This window comes from Dipodomys ordii, unplaced genomic scaffold (genome assembly GCF_000151885.1).
Source record: "Dipodomys ordii isolate 6190 unplaced genomic scaffold, Dord_2.0 Scaffold96, whole genome shotgun sequence".
Taxonomy (NCBI): domain Eukaryota; kingdom Metazoa; phylum Chordata; class Mammalia; order Rodentia; family Heteromyidae; genus Dipodomys; species Dipodomys ordii.
Window position 1 is genome coordinate 5,451,764 of NW_012267312.1, and position 25,206 is coordinate 5,476,969.

Genomic DNA, 25,206 nt, shown 5'->3' on the forward strand with positions numbered 1-25,206 from the left:
CCAGGCCCAAAGAAACATAGGCCCCATGGTTTCCCTTATTTGCAATAACTAGTATATGTCTGAGACAAGCAGAAAAGGTCAGATAAGTTGATGTTAGGCGAAATGAACCCCAAGATAAGTATTCAAATGTTTTTTCTTTCATGTGATTGTTTCTACCATATTTATAAAATGATTTCTCTGTTGCTTTGTGTGTCCCTCCCCCACGATATAACCCCTGCTTTCACTGTATTTGATGCTGGTATAATTTGTGGAGGGGAAGGGAAACAAACAAATCATTTAAATAGGGATACAGGTGGACCCATTGCAACAATGAGATGTACAAGTCGTTATGCTGAAAATGAACTTTACAACTTTGGCAGTGGGGGGTGAAAGGAGGAGGGAGACGGGAGGGGAGGGAGGGGGTGGAGGGGAGATGAGAAGGGATAGGAAGGGAAAACAAAGGAGGAGGCTGAGATCTGAGGATCTCAGTTCAAAGCCAGCCCTGGCAGGAAAGACCGTGAGACTCCTATCTCCAATAAGCCACCAGAAAACCGGAAGTGGCGCTGTAGCTCAAGTAGTAGAGCGCTCGCCTTGAGCTGAAGAGCTGAGGGACAGCGCCCAGGCCCAGAGTTCAAGCCCCACGACCGACAAAAAAAAAGAAAAAGAAATGTACTCAATATCTTGCCCATGTAATTGTAACTCCTCTGTACAGTATTTTCACAATAAAGAAAAATCACACAGTACATTATAAGTATATTAAAAACAACAGCAAGAAAGATAAAACCTCACTTTCCCAGCTCTCTCTCTCTTTTCTCAGCTCTTTTCCAGCTCTCGCTCTTTCCCAGCTCTCGCTCTTTCCCAGCTCTCGCTCTTTCCCAGCTCTCTCTTTCCCACGTCTCTTTCTCAGGTCTTTCCCAACCATGTGGAGGGCCAAGATGGCCTGGTGCCAGCCAGAATGATGAATAAACCTACCCTTACCTGAATACCACGTGCGTGGTGTTATTTTTACTCAGCTACCTCTTTTTTAAAATCTAACATAAATGGTGTCAAAACCCGGGAAGGGCTTAAAGTCAGGATAGGTGGGATTCCTCTCCGTTTTTCCCCCCTTTTTTGCTCTGAGGAATACCCACAGTTCTGATGGCCTTCTGCGAACCCATCTGTCTGCTGCGGACAGAGTGCATCGATACCATTGCTGGCCTTCACATCCACGTCCACACCACTTCTCTACTCTGGTGAGTGAAACTACTCTCTACGGTTCTCTGTTGCTCAGTCTCTATCCAGACGTGGTACCATGCCAGAGAGCTCCTATGGTCTTTAGCTGAAAGACCGGTCACCTCCGAAGCTGAGGACGCTTGGTTTTGGGGCCTTGGCCATTTCTCTCTAGAGGGCTCTGGGGGAAGTCGGGACGCCGCTTCTGCCTCCTCAGGTCTCCTTCACTCACCAGACTGACTCTTTGACACATTTAATGGGGTGCTGCAAATCACGCCGGAGCGGTGAAACCCCTTTGAAATGCCTCCTGTGCTCCCTGGAAAGCCAGAGCGCCTAATTTTTATGCCATTCTCAGATGTAGACAGTTTTTGCTACTGCAATGGTAAATGGTCAGAAATCTGTTGACTTTCAGGTTCTCTTTGTGCTCTCTCTCTCTCTCTCTGCCAGTCATGTCCAACTTTCCCTATTTCTCCCTTTCTCTTCTATAGCGTTTTGGCTTGTGCCCTGAAGAGTGCAACACAGGCTGGGTCCCAGGGAACCCCCTTCTAGGTTCCCTCTCAAAGCCTAGCCAATTTAAGCTTGATCTATTTGTTCTTTGCCTTTTTTCATAAATTTGCCATCTTGGCCACATGGTGGGTTAAGGGTTTGGCCCCATCTGACCCTTAACCTTCCACCAAGCTTACTACTCCATCTATTCTAAGGTGCCTTGCTAACAAGTTGCTCTTTTCACAGGCCCTGGTAACTGAGACCCAACCATCTGATGTACTTTGTTAGCAAAGATGTCTAAACCTTGTCAAAATTTTAGGTTTTGAGTTTTGCCTTTTTTGTTTTGTGTTGTGTATTCTGGTACTGACTATGTGACTAAAATATTGGGCATATGTGTGCTAAGATTCTCACATCCAATGACTTTTGTCATTGCAGAATATTTGTTGGTCAATTCTTGATAAGAACAAGGTACACTCTACTTAATCTATTTGATCTCCTTGTTGCTTTAATTGGAAATAATAAAGGGCTTTTGTAGCAAAGATTGCATTTCAAAGCCAGCCCAGGCCAAAAAATCCCTAAGACTCCATCTCCCAACTAACCTGCAAAGAGCCAGGCTGGAAGCATGGCTCAAGACTCTTATCTCTAACCAGCCAAACTCTGCAAGTGGTACTATAACTCAAAGTGGTTTAGTGCTGGCCTTGAGCAGAAGTGCTCAGGGACAGTGCCCGGGCCTTGAGTTCAAACCTCCTTGAACACCAACTGGAATAAGCCATCCCAGCAACGAGCACCTAGACTTAGCCAGTCTGGAGAACAAGGGAACATGGAGAGCAGTAAGAGGAGATGATGTCACATCAGCTACTTTGTGCCTGCCCTTTCAAAATTAACCAGAGCCAAGAGGTCAGTAGAAGTAAGAAGCCTGCCCATCCAATGTCTATACCTGCCTATTAACTGAACAGGAATTTATATTATTGCCTTTGTCACCTGACTTCTCTACCTAGTCGCCAGATGTCAGAAGTAGCTAGGGACATTTCTACCAACATTTTCGGCCCCAAGTCCTTCCTCTTGCCATTTATTTGCTCTCTAGTATTTTTTTTCCAGCTCCTCAATGCCTCATGAGACTTCTACTTCATCTAAGGACTCATGCCACCAAGGGACAGCTGCTGCTCGCTGCCTTCTCTGGGAGGGGACCAAGTTTCAGCCTTTTACCCCTAAAGTCAATGCCCCTTATCAGCAGGAAGTAGCCAGAGAGAATCCGCGCCCTATTCCATGATTATTAAAAGGCTGGAATGTAAGGTCCGCTTCTGGATGGCGAGCAGACTCCAGGCTCCTCGCAGCAAAGTCTCCACCCAGTTATACCTGCGTTACCTAGGCAACTGGCACACCTGGAAGAGGTCACATCTGCATCTGCTGAGGTCACATCTGAATTTGATGTGGCCTAAATAAGGCCTAGCCCAGGCCCAGACACCCTCTTTCCAAGCTCACTCGCTCTCTCTTCCCAGCTCTCTCTTTTCCAGCTCTCTCTCTCTTCCTCTCTCTTTCCCAGCTCTCTCTTTCCCACCTCTCTTTCCCAGGTCTTTCCCAGCCCTTTCCCAACCGCATGGAGGGCCAAGATGGCCTGGTGCCAGCCAGAACGATGAATGAACCTACCCTTACCTGAAAAAAAAAAAGATAAAGCCTCTTGTGTCCCTATCTTGGAGTTCATTTCGCTTAGCATCATCTTATATGGTCATATATACATAGCTTTGGACTTTTTCTGCTTGTCCTAGACATATTAGTTATTTTAAATAAGGGAAACGTACGTTTCTTTGGGCCTTAAAGCCAACTGATTTTGGTATCTTGATTAAGATACCAAAAACAAAACTGTAAAAAGCCTCTTCAAGAAATAGTGTTGATTGTTTAGGTGCAATAGCTATGTGCATCTAATCATATAAAATAATATTTATCAAAATGAACTCCAGGAAATGGAAACAAACAGTTTTTCTTTTTCTTTGTTGTTGTTTTTATTTTCTTTTCCTTTTGTCTTGTTTGTTCATTTATCTACCTATGGGGGTGAGGACACAGAAAAGTTAGGACAAAGGGTAAACAAATACTGCCATAATACTCACTAGACACTATGTTGAAAATGAACTATACATCTTGTGGGTGGGTAAGGGAGGGAAAAACTTAAGAGTGAGAGGAGTGACAATGTTCAAAAAGAAATGTACTGTTTATCTGACTTATGTAGCTGTAACCCCTCTGCACATCATTTTTACATTAACAATAAATAAATTTTTTTGGGGGGGGTCTGGTCGTGGGGCCTGAACTCTGGGCCTGGGCGCTGTCCCTCAGCTCTTCAGCTCAAGGCTAGTGCTCCACCAATTGAGCCACAGCGCCACTTCTGGCTTAGTTCTTTCTGCTTATGTGGTGCTGAGGAATTGAACCCAGGGCCTCAGGCATGCAAGGCAAACGCTGTACCACTGAGCCACCTTCCCAGCCCCTAAATAAGATTTTTTAAGGGAAATAGTGCTGAGAAAACTGAATATTTACGTGTAGAAAATTAAAACTAGACCTCTATATTTTTTATCTTGTATAAAATTCAACTAAAAGTCGATCAAAGGTCTTGATTTTAAAAACTGAAACTTTGAAACTCCTAGACAAAAACACAAAGGATACCCCTTCAAGATACAAGCATAGGAAACAATTTCCTAATAAGATTCCAACAGTTCAAGAAATAAAGAATGGGGCTTGGAATGGTAGAAGGCTTGCTTTGCATGCATGAGGCCCTGGGTTCGATTCCTCAGCACCCACATAAGCAGAAAAAGCCAGAAGTGGTGCTGTGTCTCAGGTGGTATGGCGCTAGCCTTGAGCTGAAGAGTTCAGGGACAGTGCCCAGGCCCAGAGTTCAGGCCCCCACAACCAGCAAAAAAGAAGAAAGAAAGAAAGAAAGAAAGAAAGAAAGAAAGAAAGAAAGAAAGAAAGAAAGAAAGAAAGAAAGAAAGAAAGAAAGAAAGAAAGAAAAGAAAAGAAAGAAAGGATGAATTGACAAATGAGATAATATTGCATAAAAAAATGTTTCTGAACAGCAGAATGAAGAGACAATGTACAGGATGGAAAAAATAGTTGCAAAGCTATTCATCTGACAGAGGATTCATTTTCAGAATATATAAGAAACTTGAGGGGGATGGGAAGGTGGCTCAGTGGTAGAGCAATTGCCTTGCAAGCATGAGGCCCTGGGTTCGATTCCTCAGCACCATATAAGCAGAAAAAAAAGCTGGAAGTGGCGCTGTGTCTCAAATGGTAGAACGCTAACCTTGAACTGAAGAGCTCAGGGATGGCGCCCAGGCCCAGAGTCCAGGCCCCACAACCGACAAAAAAAAAAGAAACTTGAAAAACTTAACAAAATACAATTAATGTAATAAAAATGGGCAAATTATCTGAACAAATACTTCTTAAAAAAAACACAAATGGCCAATAAATGTTTGTAAAACTTGGTATCATTAGAGATAAGAGAAATGTAAATCAAAAGTACAGAGAGAATCTATCTTACCCAGGTCAGAATGGCTATTATTTATTTAAAAAAATAACAAATGAACAAATGCTGATAAGGATATGGAGAAAAAAGAATCATTAGAGGTTATTGGTAGAAATGTGGGAAACAATATGGACATTTCTTCAAAAACTAAGAACTGCCATATGATTCAGCTATACTATTCCTGGTATACCAGGAAAAGAAAAAGGAAGAGAAATACCTGCATACCCATATTTTCAGAGGCAATATTCCCAGCAGCTAAGATATGGAATCAGCCTAAGTGTCTCTCAATAGATAAATGGACAGAGAAAATAGGACATACACACAATGGAGTATTATTTATCTACAAAAATATTAAATCATGTCACTTTCAGGAAAATGTATGGAACTGGAGGCCATTAATCTAAGCAAATGAGCCAGACACACACAAAAAAGTATTGCAGGCTTTCACTCACTGACCTGAAAAGAGAAACATGAACTGTTAGATAAGGGGTGAAGGGTGTAAAAGGGAGGACAAAAGGGAGGGTTCAAGGATAGTGCCTAGCCCAGAGTTCAAGCTCTACAATGGACAAAAAAATAACCCTTTTTTATGAGCATAAGAATATAGAATATACATATATGCACACAAAAGCATATGACGAACTTAAATTCACACAAAAATAGGAAAATAGGTAGGAAATCATTACCATATTTAAGACATCAGTAGTTTCTTCAAGGTTTTCTGATTCTGCTGCTTGAGTAGAATTTTCTGCATCACTTTCTTTGGTCATCAGATCTTGAAAATACTCTGAATTATTAAGAAGTAAAAAGAAAATCCAGATTTCAAAAGAATAGGGAAATACAACTGAACAGAATACAGAAGTTATTCTGTAATACAAAGCATGGGTATTATTTTACCAGAAGTCTTTTTTTTAATTAAGATTTTTATTGTGCAAATACTGTACAGAGGGGTTACAGTTACATAAGCAAGGTAATGAGTACATTTCTTATTCAGCATTGTTGCCTCTTCCTTTGTTTTTCCCCTACCATCCTTTCCCTCCTACCTCCTCAGCTATACCCTCCGACCCCCCACAACCCCCCTTACCAGAAGTCTTTACTGTCAAGTTTAGAGTCAATGTTTTTAAAATCTTTTCTATGTTTGAAAAATCTGCTACTAATAACAATTTCTTCATTCATATAGACAGATAAATGTTAATCCTTTGGAATAAATACTACCCAGGTATCAAGCACTGGGAAGGTGGGTATAGAATGAAGAAAGTCCCAATGACACACATCCCCTTGTAGTTGGCAGTTCCCCTTGTAGATTATGCCAGGTTGGTCTGTATGTTTATGGTTAATTAAAAAAAATACTGAGACATAAAGCCAGAGACAGTTACATGGAAAATTTTATACTTATTTTCAAAAATATCAGGGATCCTCTGAAGATAAGTGAGGATGTGGGAACTAAACTGCAACTGGATAAAATTAATGTGGAAAGTGTTGCAAAGGAAAGACTGGAGACACACAAAATGTAAGGTTGGAAAATACAGTCTTGTTTCAGACTTGACTAAGAAAACAGATGTTACCAGACCAGATCTGCTAGATCTTCTTACCAACAAATGTACACAATTACCTGCATTTGTACCCAAGTTTTCATTTTCCTGTTAAAATGGAGGATGTCTTCCCTTTTATCAAAGACTGCTCTGTGTATCAGCCTCTCCCATCCTCAAAGAGCTTTGTATCTTGTCTTTAGGATACTCAGCTCTCCTAGACACTACTGGCTCATCTCCACTGACATATAAATGTGCTCCAGTATTTCTCATTCATACCACAGATCATTCTTAGCTGTCAATCCAGTTGTCTGGACTACTTCATGAACAAAAAGGCAAATTAACCTCAATGGAGCCTATCTCATCTTCATTTGCACATTTGTTATTCATGCCTCCACTCTAATGCTCTAGTTTCTGCTCTTATCTTTCCCTCAAATTGCACTTTTGAGATTATTGTTCATCTCCATGATAGCAAATGCACTGGATGTTCTTTGAGCAGTACTTTGCATTCATGACATTGTTCTCTAGATTCCCTGCTACCTTTTTTCCAACTGTAAGACTCAAAGAATTTTTTAATTGGCTCTGCCTCCTTCCCCCTCTAAATGGAAGACAGAACTACATCCTTGGCCCTACACTTCCTGTAATCTGTGATAATTTTACACAGTTTCATAAATTTTAAGTACAGTCTCTATGTTCATAATTTTCAAATCTGTACCTCTAGTCTAGAGTCACATGGGCTGGCTTCAAACCTCAATCCTCAGATCTTAGCCTCCTGAATAGTTAGGATTACAGGTGTGAGCCACATTACAAGTGTGAGCTTCTGCTACCTTGATATGTATAGTTATATATTTGTTATCCTTCATATTTTAATATACATGTACTTTCTCAGCAAGATCTAACCTGATCACTTTAATAGACTGGACAGATTATCTTAAAAAAACACATGAAAAACAATAGGAATGAAAGAGAGATTTCTCTTGAAAGCAAGTAGAGTAACAAATATTACCTGACTCCAGTAGCTTTCCAGGCTCAAAAGTGCTTTTCTCTGGGAAGTTACACCGAGGCAAACGGAAAGGGACTGAACTGGGTGAGAAATAAGCGGTTCCTTTGCCAGTCCCCTCTACAGGAGGCAGTGTTTGTGTCACTGGAGAAGAATGTGACGGTGTCTCCTTTAAAATAAGCAGGGTAAATAAAATTTCTATCATGTATGAAACATCATCATAAACTTCTCTGCATTTTAAAAAAAATAATAAGTATTAAACTATAATTTTACATGACAGAATTTCTAAACTTGAGAATGAATATTCCTTCTTTCAAACTCAAGTTCCTATTTCTTGTTTTGGGTCCAGTCGTGGGCCTGAACTCTGGGCCTGGGCACTGTCCCTCAGCTCTTCAGCTCAAGGCTAGCGCTCTACCACTTGAGCCACAGTGCCACTTCCGGCTTTTTTTCTTTTTGCTAATGTGGTGCTGAGGAATTGAACCCAGGGCCTCAGGCATGCAAGGCAAGCGCTCTACCACTGAGCCACCTTCCCAGCCCTCTTTTTTCTGCTAGTCTTGGGGCTTAAACTCAGGTTCTGAGCACTGTCCCTGAGCTTCTTTTGTTGAAGGTTAGCACTCTACCACTTGAGCCACAGTGCCACGTCCAGCTTTTTCTGTTTATGTGGTACTGAGGAATTGAACCGAGGGTTTCATGCATGCACGGCAAGCACTCTACCACTAAACCACATTCTCAGGCCCTAAACTCACTTTTAAAATTTAAAAACCTTTCATTCTTATTGCTTTGCAATTTTTATCTAAGACACCCTTTCTTTGATTTCAAAAGAACATCAATATATAAAGTAGACCACAAATGTACCTGGTCTCTTCGACGCAAACGTGCTGATACAGTTCTATGGAGTGCATTCCCTGAGTTCACACCACCGATGGGCTTAGAAGAAGTTGACTGTAAGTGAGGCTCATTTGCTTCATTAAATTCCATTTCTTCTACTACACCAAGTCGAGGGGTGGCAAAAACTAGCATGTGACAACCACCACAAGCAATCTGTAGGTAAATCCACAGAAAAATTAATTGAAAATGGGATCAAATACACATGTGTGTGTGTGTGTGTGTGTATTAGGGTTTGAATTCAGGGCCTGGGAACTGTCCCTTAGCTATTTTGCTCAAGATAAAGCTCTACCACTTGAGCCATAATTCCACTTCTGGCTTCTTGCTCGTTAATTGAAGATGAGAACCACACAGACTCAGCAATACATAAACAGAAAAAGACAGAAGTGACACTTTGGCTCAAGTGGTAGAGTGCTAGCCTTAAGCAAAAGAAGCTCAGGGACAGTGCTCAGGCCCAAAATTCAAGCCCCAGGGCTGGCAGAAAAAGACAGAAAAAAAAAAAACAATCACTTGAATAAACCACTCTCTTGAGATAATTAGGCCTCCAAGCCTTTTACTTCCCATGAATGTTTTTTAAGTTTAATGCTTACAAGCCCTTACACAAAAAGTACCATGCATGATGATGGAACAACAAAACCAATATTCAAAGAATTTTGAGACATAATATTCTTCAAGAAAATAGTTATAAAAACACCATAGTATTTTTCATACACAGACTGAAGTGTTCTACCTAGTGATATAGGATGAATAGCATACCTTTATAGTATTTTCAAATATAAAATTTATGTATATTTTTGTATACCTTTTGAAAATTATCATCCTCATTAAGACTATGTCCAATCACTAAGGACTTGGTTATTTTGTCCTTCACTGATTACTTTATATTCCTAATACAAAAGTGCTAAAGGGGGAAATTAGGAAAGATACAGATTTTTCAGGGACATAATGCCCAATATTTGGCTTTTTAAGAAACTAGTTATAGGGCTAGGAAGTTGGCTCAGTGGTAGAGTGCTTGCCTCACGTGCATGAGGCCCTGGGCTCAATTCCTCAGCACCTCATAAGCAGAAAAAAGCCACAAGTGGCACTGTGGCTCAAGTGGTGGGATACTAGCCTTGAGCTGAAGAGCTGAGGGACAGCACCCAGGCCCAGAGTTTAGCCCCCACGACTAACAAAATAAAAAAGAAACCAGTTATACTTATTAATTGCAACCATTACACTTTCTTGAAAATAATTGCAATATTAATAATATACTTAGTAATAATAAAATATATTCATTTTCTATAATATACTAAAACACTCTAATCTAGAAGTATGAAAATATAAAGAAACACATTGATACCCTTACCTGTTGAACTATGAATCTCAAAAAATTAGAACATAAGGTGGGAAAGAATTGATTGGTAAAATTCTCCAATCCAAGTCCTAATTTTCCATGACGACCATCTCCAAAAGTATACATTAGACCTATGTCTAAAATACAAACAAAAAGAAGAAAATTACAAAAGGGCTACTCATATGGCTCTATTTGTAAACAGTCAAATATACTAATTTATAATGCTATTAAAATCTTCCCACCAAATACTGCATTAAATTTAATCTGGTCCATTGATATTCCCACACTCTCTACAGTCTCTGTGTTTCTACATGTAATATGTAATGAAAACTCAGTGCTGGGCGCCAGTGGCTCACACCTGTAATTCTAGCTACTCAGGAGGCTGAGATCTGAGGATCACAGTTCAAAGCCAGCCCAGGCAGGAAAGTCTGTGAGACTCTTATCTCCAATAAACCATTAGAAAACCGGAAGTGGCGCTGTGGCTCAAGTGGTAGAGCGCTTGCCTTGAGCTGAAGAGCACAAGGACAGCGCCAAGCCCAGAGTTCAAGCCCCACGACCGACAAAAAAAAAAGGAAAAAAGAAAACTCAGCATAAACAACTAAACCATGGTGGTTTGTGAAGGTGAGTTGTTGTAATAGAAGAGATTTGTGGGGGCTGGGAAGGTGGCTCAGTGGTAGAGCACTTGCCTTGCATGCCTGAGGCCCTGGGTTCAATTCCTCAGCACCACATAAGCAAAAAAAAAAAAGGGAAAAAAAGCCGGAAGTGGCACTGTGGCTCAAGAGGTAGAGTGCTCGCCTTGAGCTGAAGAGCTGAAGGACAGCGCCCAGGCCCAGAGTTCAGGCCCCACGAAAAAAAAAAAAAGAAGAAGAAGAGATTTGTGGAACAGCAGCACAATACAGTGCTGAATCTTGTCATATATACTCTATCTATCTATCTATCTATCTATCTATCTATCTATCTATCTATCTATCTATCTATGATACATGTCATCAATCTAAAATAGGTAGATTGATCTATACAGATAGATGATGTATCTATATAGATGACAGATATACATCATCTATCTGAGATATACATTTCTTAAGGAAAAAGAGATTATTGTATTCTGACCTCTATTTCAATACTATGTTTTCTTCTCTCCTCAGATCATTGATAAATCAAAGTTTCTTAACACTGGCACTATCAACATTTGGATTGTGTGGGTCTGTCCTGTACATTGTAGGGGATTTAACAGCATCCTTGGCCTCTATCCACTTATATGCCAGTAGAACAATGCCTCTCTGCAACTGTGACAATAAAAAATATCTATAGATTCTATGTGCCTTCTGGAAGAATAAATTTGGCTAAAGTGGAAAACCACTGATTTACTTAAATATAAATATCTCATTTTTTTCTTTTGGTCCTGGGTTTTGAACTCAGGGCCTGGGGGCTGTCGCTGAGATATTCAGCTCAAGGCTAGTGCTCTTCCACTTGAGCCACAGTACCACTTCCGGTTTTCTGGTAGTTAATTGGAGATAAGAATCTCATAGAAGTCCCTGGCTTTGAATGGAGATCCTCAGATCTCAGCCTCCCAAGTATCTAGGATTACAGGTGTGAAACACCAGCGCCCAATTATAAATGTCTCTTTTAATCATTCAGTTCTTGAATTCATTCCATAAATTTCGGCCTAAGGAAATGTTATGTGTCAATAACCATACTGACTAGTCTCCATGCCAATATCTTGGTCCCACTTACAGTAAGGTTCATGATGAATAGTGTTGCTACCTCTCTCTAATAAACCATTTTGTGTGCTGCAATAGCACCTATTCTAAACTTTTCCTCATCTGTTACATACTCCTCTTTCATCTCTACATCTTAAGTGCCTTAAGTGGCTTGAAGCAGAAGTCATGGGTACAGACTAGAATCTGGTGATTAAGAGAGACTTTTGATTGAATGTTAAAGGATAATTAGAGTTTAACTGTAAGAATAGAATGAGGAATCTTCTAGGTAGATCCTTTAGGCACTGAATCAAGAGAAAATATGAATCAGAAAAGAAGTGAAAACGCAACCAATGAGCCCAGGGCACAAAGAAGGGGGTAGTAAGAATCTTAAGAAGAGTAATATAAGCAGTTGCCAGTGGCTCATGCCTGTAATCCTAGCTACTGAGGAGGCCAAGATCTGAGGATAGTGGTTCAAAGCCAGCCCAGGCAAGAAAGTCTGTGAGGCTCTTAACTCCAATTAACCACCAGAAAACCGGAAGTAGCGCTGTGGCTCCAGTGGTAGAGAACTAGCCTTGAGCTGAAGAGCTGAGGGACAGCACCCAACCCAGGTCCAGAGTCCAAGCCCCACGTCCAGCAACAACAAAAAAAGAGTAACAGGGGGCTGGGAAGGTGGCTCAGTGGTAGAGCGCTTGCCTTGCATGCATGAGGCCCTGGGTTCAATTCCTCTGCACCACATAAGCAAAAAGAAAAAAGCCGGAAGTGGCACTGTGGCTCAAGGAGTAGAGCGCTAGCCTTGAGCTGAAGAGCTGAGGGACAGCGCCCAGGCCCAGAGTTCAGGCCCCACGACCGGACCCCAAAAAAAAAAAAGTAACATAATTATACCAGGAAGGGTTCAATTAGTTCAGATTACAAATTTTTAAAATCTATCTTAAGGGCACTGAGAGCACTAAGAGGCTTTTATACTAGGAAATAACTGAATCCTATTTGGGGACTTCTAGTTTAGGAAGCAAAAATTATTTAACAGACTCCTAGGACTGAAAAAGTTGATTACAAATAATAATTCAGTAAGGTGACCAGTTAAAAAAATGATTTCTAAAAAACAGCCAGGCCCTGGTGACTCACACCTGTAATCCTAGCTACTCAGGAGGCTGAAATCTGAGGAACGCAGTTTGAAGACAGCCTGGGCAGGAAAGTCCGAGACTCTTCAATTAACAACCAAAGCTGGAAGTGGGTCTGTGGCTAAAGCAGGAGATTGCTAGCCTTGAGTATAAAAGTTCAGGGAGAGCATCCAAACCCAGAGTTCAAGCTACAGGACCAGAGCAGTAGGGGAATAGATTCCATGTAAAAGAAGTGATAACTAGCCAGGCGCTGGTGGCTCATGCCTGTAATCCTAGCTACTCAGGAGTCTGAGATCTAAGGATCACAGTTCAAAGCCAAACTGGGCTTTTATCTCCTATTAACCACCAGAAAACCAGAAAGTGATGCTGTGGCTCAAGTGGTAGAGTGCTCACCTTGAGCTGAAGAGCTGAAGGACAGCGCTCAGGCCCAGAGTTCAAGACCCACAACTGACAAAAAAAAAAAAAAAAGCCAGCTATCATAGAAAGCTGGCAAGAATTTTCAGGAAACTTGTTACACACTTCTCAATGGCCCTAGAGGAAAAAAAAGCATTTTTAACACTTGTCCCCCTAGACAAGATGAAAAGGCAAAAAGGCAAATTTTTTGTGCTTTAAGTCTTTTATCAGAAGGTTTTATTAAAACTTAACTAAAGGGGCTGGGAAGTGGCTCAGTGGTAGAGTGCTTGCCTTGTTTGTATGAGGTCCTGGGTTTGATTCCTCAGCACTGCATTAGCAGAAAAGCCAGAAGTGGCGCTGTAGCTCAAGTGTTAGAGCACTAGCATTGAGCTGAAGAGCTGAGGGACAGTGCCCAAGCCCAGAGTTCAGGCCCCATGACCGACCAAAAAAAACACACCTTAACTAAAGCTGGGTTCTGGTGGCTCATGCCTATAATCCTAACTCTCAGGAAGCTGAGTTCTGAGGATTGTGGTTCAAAGCTATCTTAAGCAGGAAAATCTGTGACAGAAAAGTGGAAGCAAAGCTGTGGCTCACAGTGGTAGATGGCTATTCTTTTTTTTTAATTTTATTTTATTTTATTTGTGAACATACTGTACAGAGGGGTTACAATTGCATGGGCAGGATAATGCGTACATTTCTTACCAAGCATTGCAGCCTCCTCCTTTGTTTACCCTTCCCAGCCTCCCCCCTCCCCCTAGATGGCTATTCTTGAGCACAAAAGATTTTGGACAGTGACCAGTTCCTGAGTTCAAGCCCCACAATTGAAAAAAAAAACTTAAAGTGTAATTGTATATCAGATGATCCATAAAAAATAGCTTGTATTTGCCATCAATAGCAATTTAGAGTTGACTAAAAATGACAATCAAGATGGAGAAACAGGGGCTAGGAAGGTGACTCAGTGGTAGAGCGCTTGCCTTCCATGCATGAGGCCCTGGGTTCAATTCCTCAGCACCACATAAGCTAAAAGAAAAAAGCCAGAAGTGGCACTGTGGCTCAAGGGGTAAAGCGCTAGCCTTGAGCTCAAGAGCTGAGGGACAGCGCCCAGGCCCAGAGTTCAGGCCCCACAACCAGACCCAAAAAAAAAAAAAGATGGAGAAACAGATTAGAATTTTCAGTAAAGATAAATAAATAAATATATAAATATATATATATATATATATATATATAATTCCTGTGGGATAAGGAGGGAACACTTCTTTATATGCTTTATATTCTGCATAGTACTATTATTATATGCTATGCTAACACAATTGATAAATGATAAAGGACAGCATCCTTCCTGAAGGGTTCTATGGAGAAAAGCTGCTTGGTAATAGGTTGAATTTGCTATTCCTACTTTAACCAGCTATCGTTAGATGAGCACCATGTTAGAAGGAGCTTTTTTGAAAACAGGAGGAAAAAGGATATAGAAGAACTTGGGTTATTTTAATATACTAGATGTTCCTGACTTATTGATGCTTTTTACTTCATTTTTAGAAATGAAGTAAATAGTGAAACTACAACCTCTTTTGTTACAAAAGCATTTATTTACCACGCAACCTATGTTTCTTTAAGGCGGCAATAGCTATGTGTATAGTATTTACCAAAATTGAACTCCAGGCTGGGAATGTGGCTTAGTGGGAGTGCTTGCCTAGCATTCATGAAGCCCTGGGTTCAATTCCTCAGTAGCACATACACAGAAAAAGCCAGGAGTGGGACTGTGGCTCAAGTGGTAGAGCGCTAGCTTTGAGCAAAAGCTGAGGGTCAGTGCTCAGGCCCTGAGTTCAAGCCCCAGGACTGAAAAAAAATAAAGAATATATTTCTTTTAAAGCTGGGCACTGGTGGCTCATGCCTGTAATCTTAGCTACTCAGGAGGCTGAGATCTGAGGATCACAGTTTAAAGCTATATTAAGCAGGAAAGTCCTTAACTCCAATTAACCATGAGAAAACGGGAAGTGGCACTGTTGCTCAAATGGTAGAGCGCTCACCTTGCGCTGAAGAGCTTAGGGATAGCACCCAGGCCCAGAGTTCAAGCCCCACAACCAAAAAACAAAACTGAACTCCAGGAAATGAAACAAAAGGTTTTTTCCATCTTTGTTTCTGTTTTTGTTTTCATTTCCTTTTGTCCTGACTGTCTGTTTATCTGTCTTTGGGAGGGTAAGTGGTGGGGGCCACAAAAATGGTGGGACAAAGCGTGAACAAATGCAGCAGTGATACTCACTACTCACTATGTTGAAAATCAGCTTTACAACTTATGGGTAGGATGGGAAGGGAAAAAAGGGAAGACATTGAGGGAAGGGGTAATGCTCAAAAAGAAATGTACTCTTTATCTGACACATATAACTGTAACCCCTCTGTACACCACCTGTAAACCCTTTTAAAAAAAATAAGGGGGGCTGGGAAGGTGGCTCAGTGGTAGAGCGCTTGCCTTGCATGCCAGAGGCCCTGAGTTCGATTCCTCAGCACCACATAAGCAAAAAGAAAAAAGCCGGAAGTGGCGCTGTGGCTCAAGTGGTAGAGTGCTAGCCTTGAGCTGAAGAGCTGAGGGACAGCGCCCAGGCCCAGAGTTCAGGCCCCAGGACCAGACCCCAAAAAAAAAAAATAAGGAAGCAGCCAGGGCATCGGTGGCTCACACCTGTAATCCTACTCAAGAGGATGACATCTGTAATCCTACTAAGGAGGATGACATCTGAGGATCATGGTCCTAAACAGCCCAGGCAAGAAAACCCAAAAAACTTTTATCTCCAATTAACCACCAGCAAACTGGAAGTATTGCTGTGGCTCAAGTAGTAGAGAGCTAGCCTTGAGCTGAAGAGCTGAGAGACAGTGACCAGGCCTAGAGTTCAAGCCCCATGACTGGAAAAAAAAAAGGAAGCCAGAGTAGGAGATATATTCAGATAGTGGTCTTTGATACACCCTGTATCATTGTGGAAAGAAAAGAAGTCATACAAAAGAAAAAAAGAAAACCTCCAACACCTGGTGGTAAAAGCATCACAATAATTTCCTCAGCCCATGGGGGCTGGGAAGGTGGCTCAGTGGTAGAGCGCTTGCCTTGCATGCATGAGGACCTGGATTCGATTCCTCAGCACCACATAAGCAAAAAGAAAAAAGCCAGAAGTGGCGCTGTGGCTCAAGTGGTAGAGTACTAGCCTTGAGCTGAAGAGCTGAGGGACAGCGCCCAGGCCCAGAGTTCAGGCCCCACGACCAGACCCAAAAAAACTAAAATAAATTTTAAAAAAATTATAATTTCCTCAGCCTGACTATAGCCCCTTTCAAATTGAATAGGAAAAATTCTGTTGTGTGGGATGCCTTCATATGGCTTGAAAGAGTTAAGAACTTTCAAGCCAGTTACCAGTGGCTCACGCCTGTAACCCTATCTACTCAGGAGGCTGAGATCTGAGGATCACAGTTCAAAGCCAGCCCGGGCAAGGACAGTCCATGAGACTCTTATCTCCAATAAACCACTAGAAAACGGGAAGTGGCGCTGTGGCTCAAGCAGTAGAGTGCTCGCCTTGAGCTGAAGAGCTGAGGGACAGTGCCCAGGCCCAGAGTTCAAGCCCCATGACCGACAAAAAAAAAAAAAAGAACTTTCAAACATACAATTTCAAAAACAATTCCATGTTTCTTCCAAAGTATACCATAATGACTTATTTTGAGGTTCTAAATCTTTGAATCTTTTTTTTAAATCCTTCTGAGGATTGAACCCATGTTCTCAAGAGTGCTAAGCACACATTCAAACTGAATTAATGTAAGAAAAAGTAGTTCATAACTTGTTTTTGCCAGTCCAGGGGCTTGAACTAAGGGCCTGGGTGCTGTCCTTAAGCCTCTTTGTGATTAAGGCTAGCACTTTACCTCTTGAGCCACAGCACCACAGATGACTTTTTCTGAGTAATTTATTAGAGATAAGTATCTCATTGACTTTTCTGCCCACATTGGCTTCGAACTGTGATCCTCAGATCTTAGCCTCCTGAGTAGGTAGGATTACAGGTGAGACTCATCAGTGCTTGGCATTCAAAACTTTATACTGTGGAACAGTAATCAAATAATTCCATTTTTCACAATCCTTAATTCCTTTAAGTGTGTTTGTTCCATGTATTCTTTTATTGTGATAATATAAACCCAGATCTGTAAATGTAAAACAGATGATTTAATACATACCTGTCATCACAGCTGTGTGATTTTCTCCGCAGGAAACAAAAGTTATTTTCTGATCCTTAATATGTTCAACAACTTTGGGTTCTGGAGTCTCAAAAAGAGCAGTGCCGAGGCCTAGTTGACCAAATTGTCCCAGTCCAAAGGTATATACAGTTTTCTCTAAAAGGAAAAAGCCAAAAATCAAGTAAAGGATTGCACAGAGGCAGTCACTATTACTCTGATATAATTTTTAAAAAGCGATATACAAACTTTCATAATGAAGGTTAACTGCCTTTCAAAAGAAATATCCGCATAACAATATTAATACTAGCCAGGTGCTAGTGGCTCACACCTGTAATCCTGGCTGAGATCTGAGGATCATGATTCAAAGCTAGTCCAGGCGCAAAAGTCCATGAGACTCTTATCTCTGATAAACCACCAGAAAACCAGAAGTGGCTCTGTGGCTCAAGTGGTAGAGCACTCACCTTGAGCTGAACAGCTCAGGGACAGTGCCCAGGCCCAGAGTTCAAGCCCCATGACTGACAAAAAAAATAGAATATGAATACTGATGTATAAACGTTTCACTGCTGAAGAGACATGCAGTTGTAAAAACCATGAGTCTACTTTTATGTTTTTCTTTTTTTTTGCCAGTCCTGGGGCTTGAACTTAGGGCCTATGTACTATCCCTGAGCTTCTTTGTGCTCAAGGCTAGTGCTCTACCACTTGAACCAAAATACCACTTCAGGCTTTTTCTGAGTAGTTTTATTAGAGATAAGACTTTTCTTCCTTAGCTGGGGGTAGGTGGCTCACACCTGTAATCCTAGCTACTCAGGAGGCTGAGATATCAGGATCATAGTTCAAAACCAGCCTGGGCAAGAATGGGCAAAAATGTTCAGGAGACGCTTATCCCCAGTAAAACACACAGAAAACCGGAAGTGGCATTGTGGCTCAAACAGTAGAGTGCTCACTTTGATGTTTTGTTTTTTGGTTTTTTTTTAGGGGGGGGGGTCCGGTCGTGGGGCCTGGGCGCTGTCCCTCAGCTCTTCAGCTCAAGGCTAGCGCTCTACCACTTGAGCCACAGCGCCACTTCTGGCTTTTTTCTTTTTGCTTATGTGGTACGGAGGAATCGAACCCAGGGCCTCAGGAATGCAAGGCAAGCACTCTACCACTGAGCTACCTTCTCAGCCCTTAGAGTGCTCACTTTGAGAAGAAGAGCTGAGGGCCAGCGCCCAGACCCAGAGTTCAAGCCCCACAGCAGACTTTTCTTACAAGACTGGCTTAGATCCTTAGATCCTTAGATCTCTGCCTCCTAAGTAGCTAGGATTACAGGCATGACCCACTGGTGCCCCCTAATTTTATCTTTTATACACAGCCATAAAAGGTTTTATTATAAGCAAACAGGACATAAAATATGTAAACTTTTTTCATTGTAAACTAATTCCTTTCACTGTCACAAGTAAAACAATAAATAGTGTTTTCTACAAAAAACAAATTGCTTTTAGTTGGAGTTAATAATCTATTATATAAGACATAGTTTCTGGGTCCAGTCGTGGGCCTGAACACTGGGCCTGGGCGCTGTCCCTGCTCTTCAGCTCAAGGCTAGTGCTCTACCACTTGAGCCACAATGCCACTTCTGGCTTTTTTTTCTTCTTATGTGGTGCTGAGGAATCGAAATCCTTGCATAGGACAGAACTATACACTAACCACAGGAATAAAAAGTGAGAATCTTAATGGAAAGACATGGCCAGCTGCCATGAATGATCTGAAAGGGTCATACTCACAAACACTGAGAATAGAATGGTGATTATCTGGAGCTGGGACATGAGATTTGAGGGCATAAGAGATGTACAATGGACACAAAATTTCAGAGATCTGTTGTACAGCACCGTGCCTACATACAACAATATTATATATATAATTCAAAATCTATTTGGAAGTTATGCCTCATTGTAGTGTTGTTATAACAATAAAAAGATTTATTTTAATGTCATTAGCAATCGCAGACAGCAGAGAATATAACAGTATGTTCCACACATACCTGTGAGAACAATAGTGTGCCCTCCACCACAGGCTACTTGTAACACCTTTTCAGCAATTCCAGTCACCAGCTGGGGTGTTCTGTGGTTGGCCAGCAGCTTACTGGGAAGGCCTAATTTCCCATGCTCAGGTTCCCCAAATGTGTAAAGTTCACCATCCGCTATTGAAGGCAGAGTAGAGTGATGAGTGTTGACACAGACATGAACAAAATACTGGCTTTTAGTACATATTTTCATGCTCAACAATGTTAAGACAGTGACAAAAACAAGAGTGGAATGTAATTGTTGTAAGTTAAGATAAACAATCCTACTTGTATCCCTAACAGCTAAAGCAGAGTTTACAAGTAAAATTAACTTGCTCCATCACTGGATAATTATCATCAGGGATACAGTAGTAAACAATATCAACAAAGACAGGTCTAATTGACTACCAATTGACTACTAGAACCAGTCAATTAGCACTGTCCTAAACCTGAATTGTGATCCACAGAATAAAGAGTAAGTATATAAAATAAAGATATAGAGAGATGCCTAAGGAAGTCCATAAAATTACATTAACAAGGTGTTTTTATTGTTAGAAAAACCATCAATCTCATGGAAAAGCCATGATTGTATTTCTATTACTAGTACAGATGAAGACAATAATAGAGTCAAATACTTTCAATACTTTCAGGCATAAAAGATTGCTAGTGAATCTAAGAAAGAGAAAAACTGGAGATACTTAGAAAAGCCCTATCAAAAGGACTCTTTTTCATATTGCACTCTTCTTGTCTAATTTTCATTCTGACTCCCCACAAGGAAATCCTATGACCCACTTATTTGAAACAATAAAAAAAAATAATCAGGAGTAGGTAGGTCAAAGTATAGAAGTAAGAGGGTCTGGAAGAAAGTGGCCCATTGATCTTGTTTTTAATATCAAAAGGGTTTAAAAATTGAAAATATAGCTGTCACTTAAAATGCTAACATGTCAGATAATTTGAAATTATAAAATACTCATTATAGAAATGGGAAAATACTGTGACCTAAAACATATCCAAATCATTTCATTTCATGGACCAAGGCATTATTTCTTTTTTGCCAGTCCTGGAGCTTAAACTCAGGGCCTGGGCTCTGTCCCTTAACTTCTTTTGCTCAAGACTAGCACTCTACCACTTGAGCCACAGAGCCACTTCTGTATTTTTCTCTTTATGTGGTACTGTGGAATCAAATCCAGGGCTTCATGCATGCTAGGTAAGCACTGTAACACTAAGCCACATTCCCAGCCCTGCATTATTTCATTACTCATTTAGTAATAACTTAGAAAGGAGAGATGATATGTGCATTCATTATATCATTCTGTCTTACTTGTTACAAAGGCTGAATGGTAATATCCACAAGAGATCCAGATAATTGGTTTCCCAACAGTTACTTGATGAGGAACACACACATTACTTATATTTTTTAAGCCAAGTTGTCCTTCTGAATTGTCACCCCACATGAAAAGTTTTCCATCCTCTACAAAGAATAAATGGGGAGAACAGGTTTTAAAAAGTAAATGTCGGTGGGGGAGGCTGGGAAGGGAGGTGAAGAGTAAACAAAGGAGGAGGTTGCAATGCTTGGTAAGAAATGTACGCATTATCCTGCCCATGTAATTGTAACCCCTCTGTAGTATGTTCACAAATAAAATAAAATAAAAAAATTAACATGATATATTACAAAAAAAAGTAGTGGGGCTTTAAAGGTAGTTATAGTTCCAACAGATCATTTTTTTCTCTTCTGACTTCAACCTTTTTTTTTAGTTTATATTCTTCTTATTTTTACTTTTATTTTTTTGTCCATAGTGGGACTTGAACTCAGGGCCAGGGCAAGGTCTCTGAGCTTTTATGTTCAAGGCTAGTGCTTTACCACTTTGAGCCACAGCTCCACTTCCAGTTTTTCTGGTGGTTAGCTGGAGATAGTAGTCTCATAGACTTTCTTGCCCAGATTGGCTTCAAAGTGGAATTGTAACATCTCAATCTCTTGAGTAGCTAGGATCATAGTCATGAACCACCAGTGCCACTCATAAACATCTCAAAAACATGTTAACATATGTCTGTCCTTATTTGTTTTTCAAGGTTTGAACTCAGGGCTATGCTTACTAGACTGGCACAATACCATTGGATCATACTCCAACCATAACTTATGTCCTTTCTGACAGGGGTTTTGACATACAGAAAAATTAAAGTAGGATAGATGTTTTTCTTTTTTTTTTAATTGTGCTTTATGTGTATGTCCTGAGCCTGGAACTCTGGGCCTGAGTGCTGTCCCTAAACTCCTTTGCTCAATTCAAGGCTAACACTCTACCCTTTGAGCTATAACACCTCTTCCAGCTTTTTTGGTGATAAACTAAAGATAAGAGTCTCAAGGATATTCGCGCCTGGGCTGGCTTCAAATCATGTTCCTCCAATCTCAGCCTCTTGAGTAGCTAGGATTACAGGCCATGAGTCACGAATCACCAGCACCTGGCTTACATCTCATAGTGTAACAACATATACCCCAACAGATTTCTAGTAACAATTTCAGTTGAAGTTGCAAGTTTAATTTTCAGAATATGCACTAATAAGCTAATAAAAAATAATACTTAAGAATATTCAAAGTAGATGGACAAGAGAAATTAAAATTTAACAATCATCTTCTAAGTACATAATCAATCACATTCATATTCAAAATATATAGAGAGAGATCAGTTATACTCTAAATGTCTTCTGGAAGGGAGTCAACTGGCAAATACTTAACTGTGATACTATATTGAGTTTACTGAATTGGTATATTTCAAGAGGAAAAGATATGGCCCAGATGGAAATGGAAACAAGTCTCATTCACCTGTTAGTGCAGCTGAAGTATTAGATCCAGCAGAGAGCTGCTTAATTTGATGTTGGGTGGTAAAAAAGCTAATTTGATGGAAAGTGTTTCTTTCTTCAGTATCACCAAGTCCCAATTGCCCTTCACTATTTCCTCCAGTAGCAAACACGCTGCCTTTTTCTATACATGGAAAAGAAACATTAACATACTACAGCTATACTGTTCATGAGATAGGTGAATACATACTACATTATTTCCTTTTATTAACACTGAAGGCAAATATGAACTAATGTAGAGAAGTAGAGAAGAGCTGGGCCAGAGAGAACATTTTGAAGACAACAGCAGCTGGGAGTGAGGAAGATATAGGAAGGACTGGTAATGTCTTTTGTTTTTGTCATCTTACACACACACACACACACACACACACACACACACACACACACACAAGAAAAAAATCTGTTTAGATTTTGACCAGATGTGAGCTGACTCACAGGCTGAGTCTTTATAAGGGCTTCTTCCTACTACCACTAAATAAAAACAGACAGGAGTAATTAGCTCTTGAAATATGCCCCCAAGCAGACATGCTATTTCTTGATATGATCCAAGAAAATCTTTTTCTTCAGCCACTTAATATTTATGTATAGATTTATTTTTTGGGGGGGGTCCGGTCATGGGGCTTGAACTCTGGACCTGGGCACTGTCCCTCAGCTCTTCAGCTCAGGGCTAAGAGCTCTACCACTTCAGCCACAGCGCCACTTCTGGCTTTTTTCTTTTTGCTTATGTATAGATTTATAAAGGCAAGTAACTACACACATTTTTTTGCTGGTCCTAGGGCTTAAACACATGGCCTCAGCACTGTCCCTGAGCTTCTTTTGCTCAAGGCTATCACTCTATCACTTGAGCCAAAGGTCTACTTCTGACATTTTTTGAAATTTATTAGAGGTAAGAGTCTTACAGACTTTTCTGCCCAGGATGGCTCTGAACTGTGATTCTCAGATCTCAGCCTCTGGAGTAGCTAGGATTAGAGGCATGAGCCATCAGTGACTGGCTATAATAAACACATTTTAATGACAAGATAGCTCTTAACAGTAATTTTACAAAGCCTTTTATTACCAAAGAAAGACCTCAGTTCTCACAATATAATACAGTGTGTATAATTAGTATATAATATATAGTAATTTAAGAATATAATATGTGCCAGGTGCCAGTGGCTCACATCTATAATCCTAGCTACTCAGGAGGCTGAGATCTGAGGTTAACAGTTAGAAGCCAGCCCTGGCAGTAAAGTCCATGAGATTCTTACCTCCAATTAACCACCAGAAAAACAGAAGTAGCACTGTGGCTTAAAGTGACTGAGCACTAGCCTTTAACAAAAAAGCTCAAGGATATGTTGAAAATGAACTTTACAACTTGGGGGGAAGGGAAGAGGGAAGAGGTGGGGAGAGAAGGGATGGTAGGGGAAAAACAAAGGAGGGGGTAACAAAGCTTGATAGGAAATGTACTCATTACCTTACTCATGTAACTGTAACCCCTCTGTACAGTATCTTTACAATAAAAATATATATTAAAAAAAAAGCTCAGGGACAGTGTCTAGGCTCTGAGATCAAGCCCCACAATGGACAAAAAAAAAAAAAAATATATATATATATATATATACATAATATGCCTTACTATATATATATAATGTACATATAATTAACACACAATATGTATATCTTTACTATTACATATTAATACATAGTATATTCTATATAATGTGTCATGCCATATATCATATATTATCAAATATAACATATATTATTAAAATATAAACAGATGCTTAAAAATCTATTATATATACAATTTATATATATATAAAGTACATAAATATGTAAGTACATAAATATAGATTAAGTAATATAGTATATAGGTACATAAAATATGTAAAATACATAATGATATATAATAAATATCATATTAATAAAAGCTGGGCAGGAAGTCATAAGGATTGAATACTATACCTGTTGAAACCAATGTGTGATTCCTTCCACAGGCAGCAAGTTTCACTTTTTCAGGTTTAAGAGCTAAATATACAAGAATATAATAAAGTATTTTATGAATATGAAAATAAATTATCTAGGCCAAATAGTAACTAAGTGGTAGAATTAAGATTTCCTTACTTATTGTGGTGCTGGGGATAGAACTAGGACCCTGCTCATGCTAAGCATACAGACTACAACTGAACTATAGCCCTAGTCTCGGAAATGAGATTTAAAATAAACTCTATCTGACACAAAGTCAATGTTTTAATGCACTGTAAAATAAATTTGCATTTTATAAAACCAACGCTGACATATAACTGTGATATAAAAGAGACAGTGAAAAAATTCTAAAATATTATGTCTCATGTAGATATTTATGATGTATGTATAAACATACACATATACATAGTAAACCACAAAAAAAGCCCTGGATGTTCAACTGCAGTACTGTAGGATCATGCTTCCTTTGTGGTCTCTGAGTTTAAAATCAATATCATTTTGTAGATTCTAACATAGAAGTAGTTGAATTTCACATACAGAATGAAGTTAAATGTTAACAATATTCAATTATTACAGAATAAACACCTAAATAAAAAAAGTACACAATCAGTATATATAAAATGATGACCCCAAACCTTTGACACATGTTGGCTTGTTCATAGTCGACTGTGATCCTAATCCTAACTGTCCCCAGTTGTTACTGCCAAACATGTAAAGTTTATTATTTCCTAGTAGGAAAAGAGAAAAAAAATAACAAATTGAAGCATTCTTCATATAAATAATGGGATAAAGCAATTAAAAGACAACAAAAAGACATATCTATATATATAATATTTTATATATATATATATACATATATATTTCTTTTTTTTTTTTTGTCAATTGTGAGGCTTGAACTCAAGGGCCTAGCTGCTGTCCCTAAGCTCTTTTTGCTCTTTTTATTCAAGGCTAGTGCTCTACCACTTTGACCCACAGCTCCAGTTCTAGGTCTGTGTGGTTAATCGGAGATAAGAATC

The 25,206-nt window shown here is 39.9% G+C and overlaps 1 protein-coding gene across 1 annotated transcript in view; it reads right to left on the reverse strand.

Annotated features, from left to right (window-relative positions):
* Positions 1-25,206, reverse strand: part of Rpgr (retinitis pigmentosa GTPase regulator) — a 56,824-nt gene that overhangs the window by 28,058 nt on the left and 3,560 nt on the right. Inside the window, exons 3-12 of the mRNA XM_013026747.1 lie at positions 24,826-24,918; positions 24,170-24,232; positions 22,191-22,349; positions 20,694-20,843; positions 19,352-19,510; positions 17,338-17,493; positions 9,942-10,066; positions 8,567-8,752; positions 7,718-7,880; positions 5,869-5,969 (exon numbers count right to left, since the gene is read on the reverse strand). Coding sequence (XP_012882201.1) covers positions 5,869-5,969; positions 7,718-7,880; positions 8,567-8,752; positions 9,942-10,066; positions 17,338-17,493; positions 19,352-19,510; positions 20,694-20,843; positions 22,191-22,349; positions 24,170-24,232; positions 24,826-24,918 — 1,355 coding nt within the window. The remainder of the gene's footprint in view (positions 1-5,868; positions 5,970-7,717; positions 7,881-8,566; positions 8,753-9,941; positions 10,067-17,337; positions 17,494-19,351; positions 19,511-20,693; positions 20,844-22,190; positions 22,350-24,169; positions 24,233-24,825; positions 24,919-25,206) is intronic.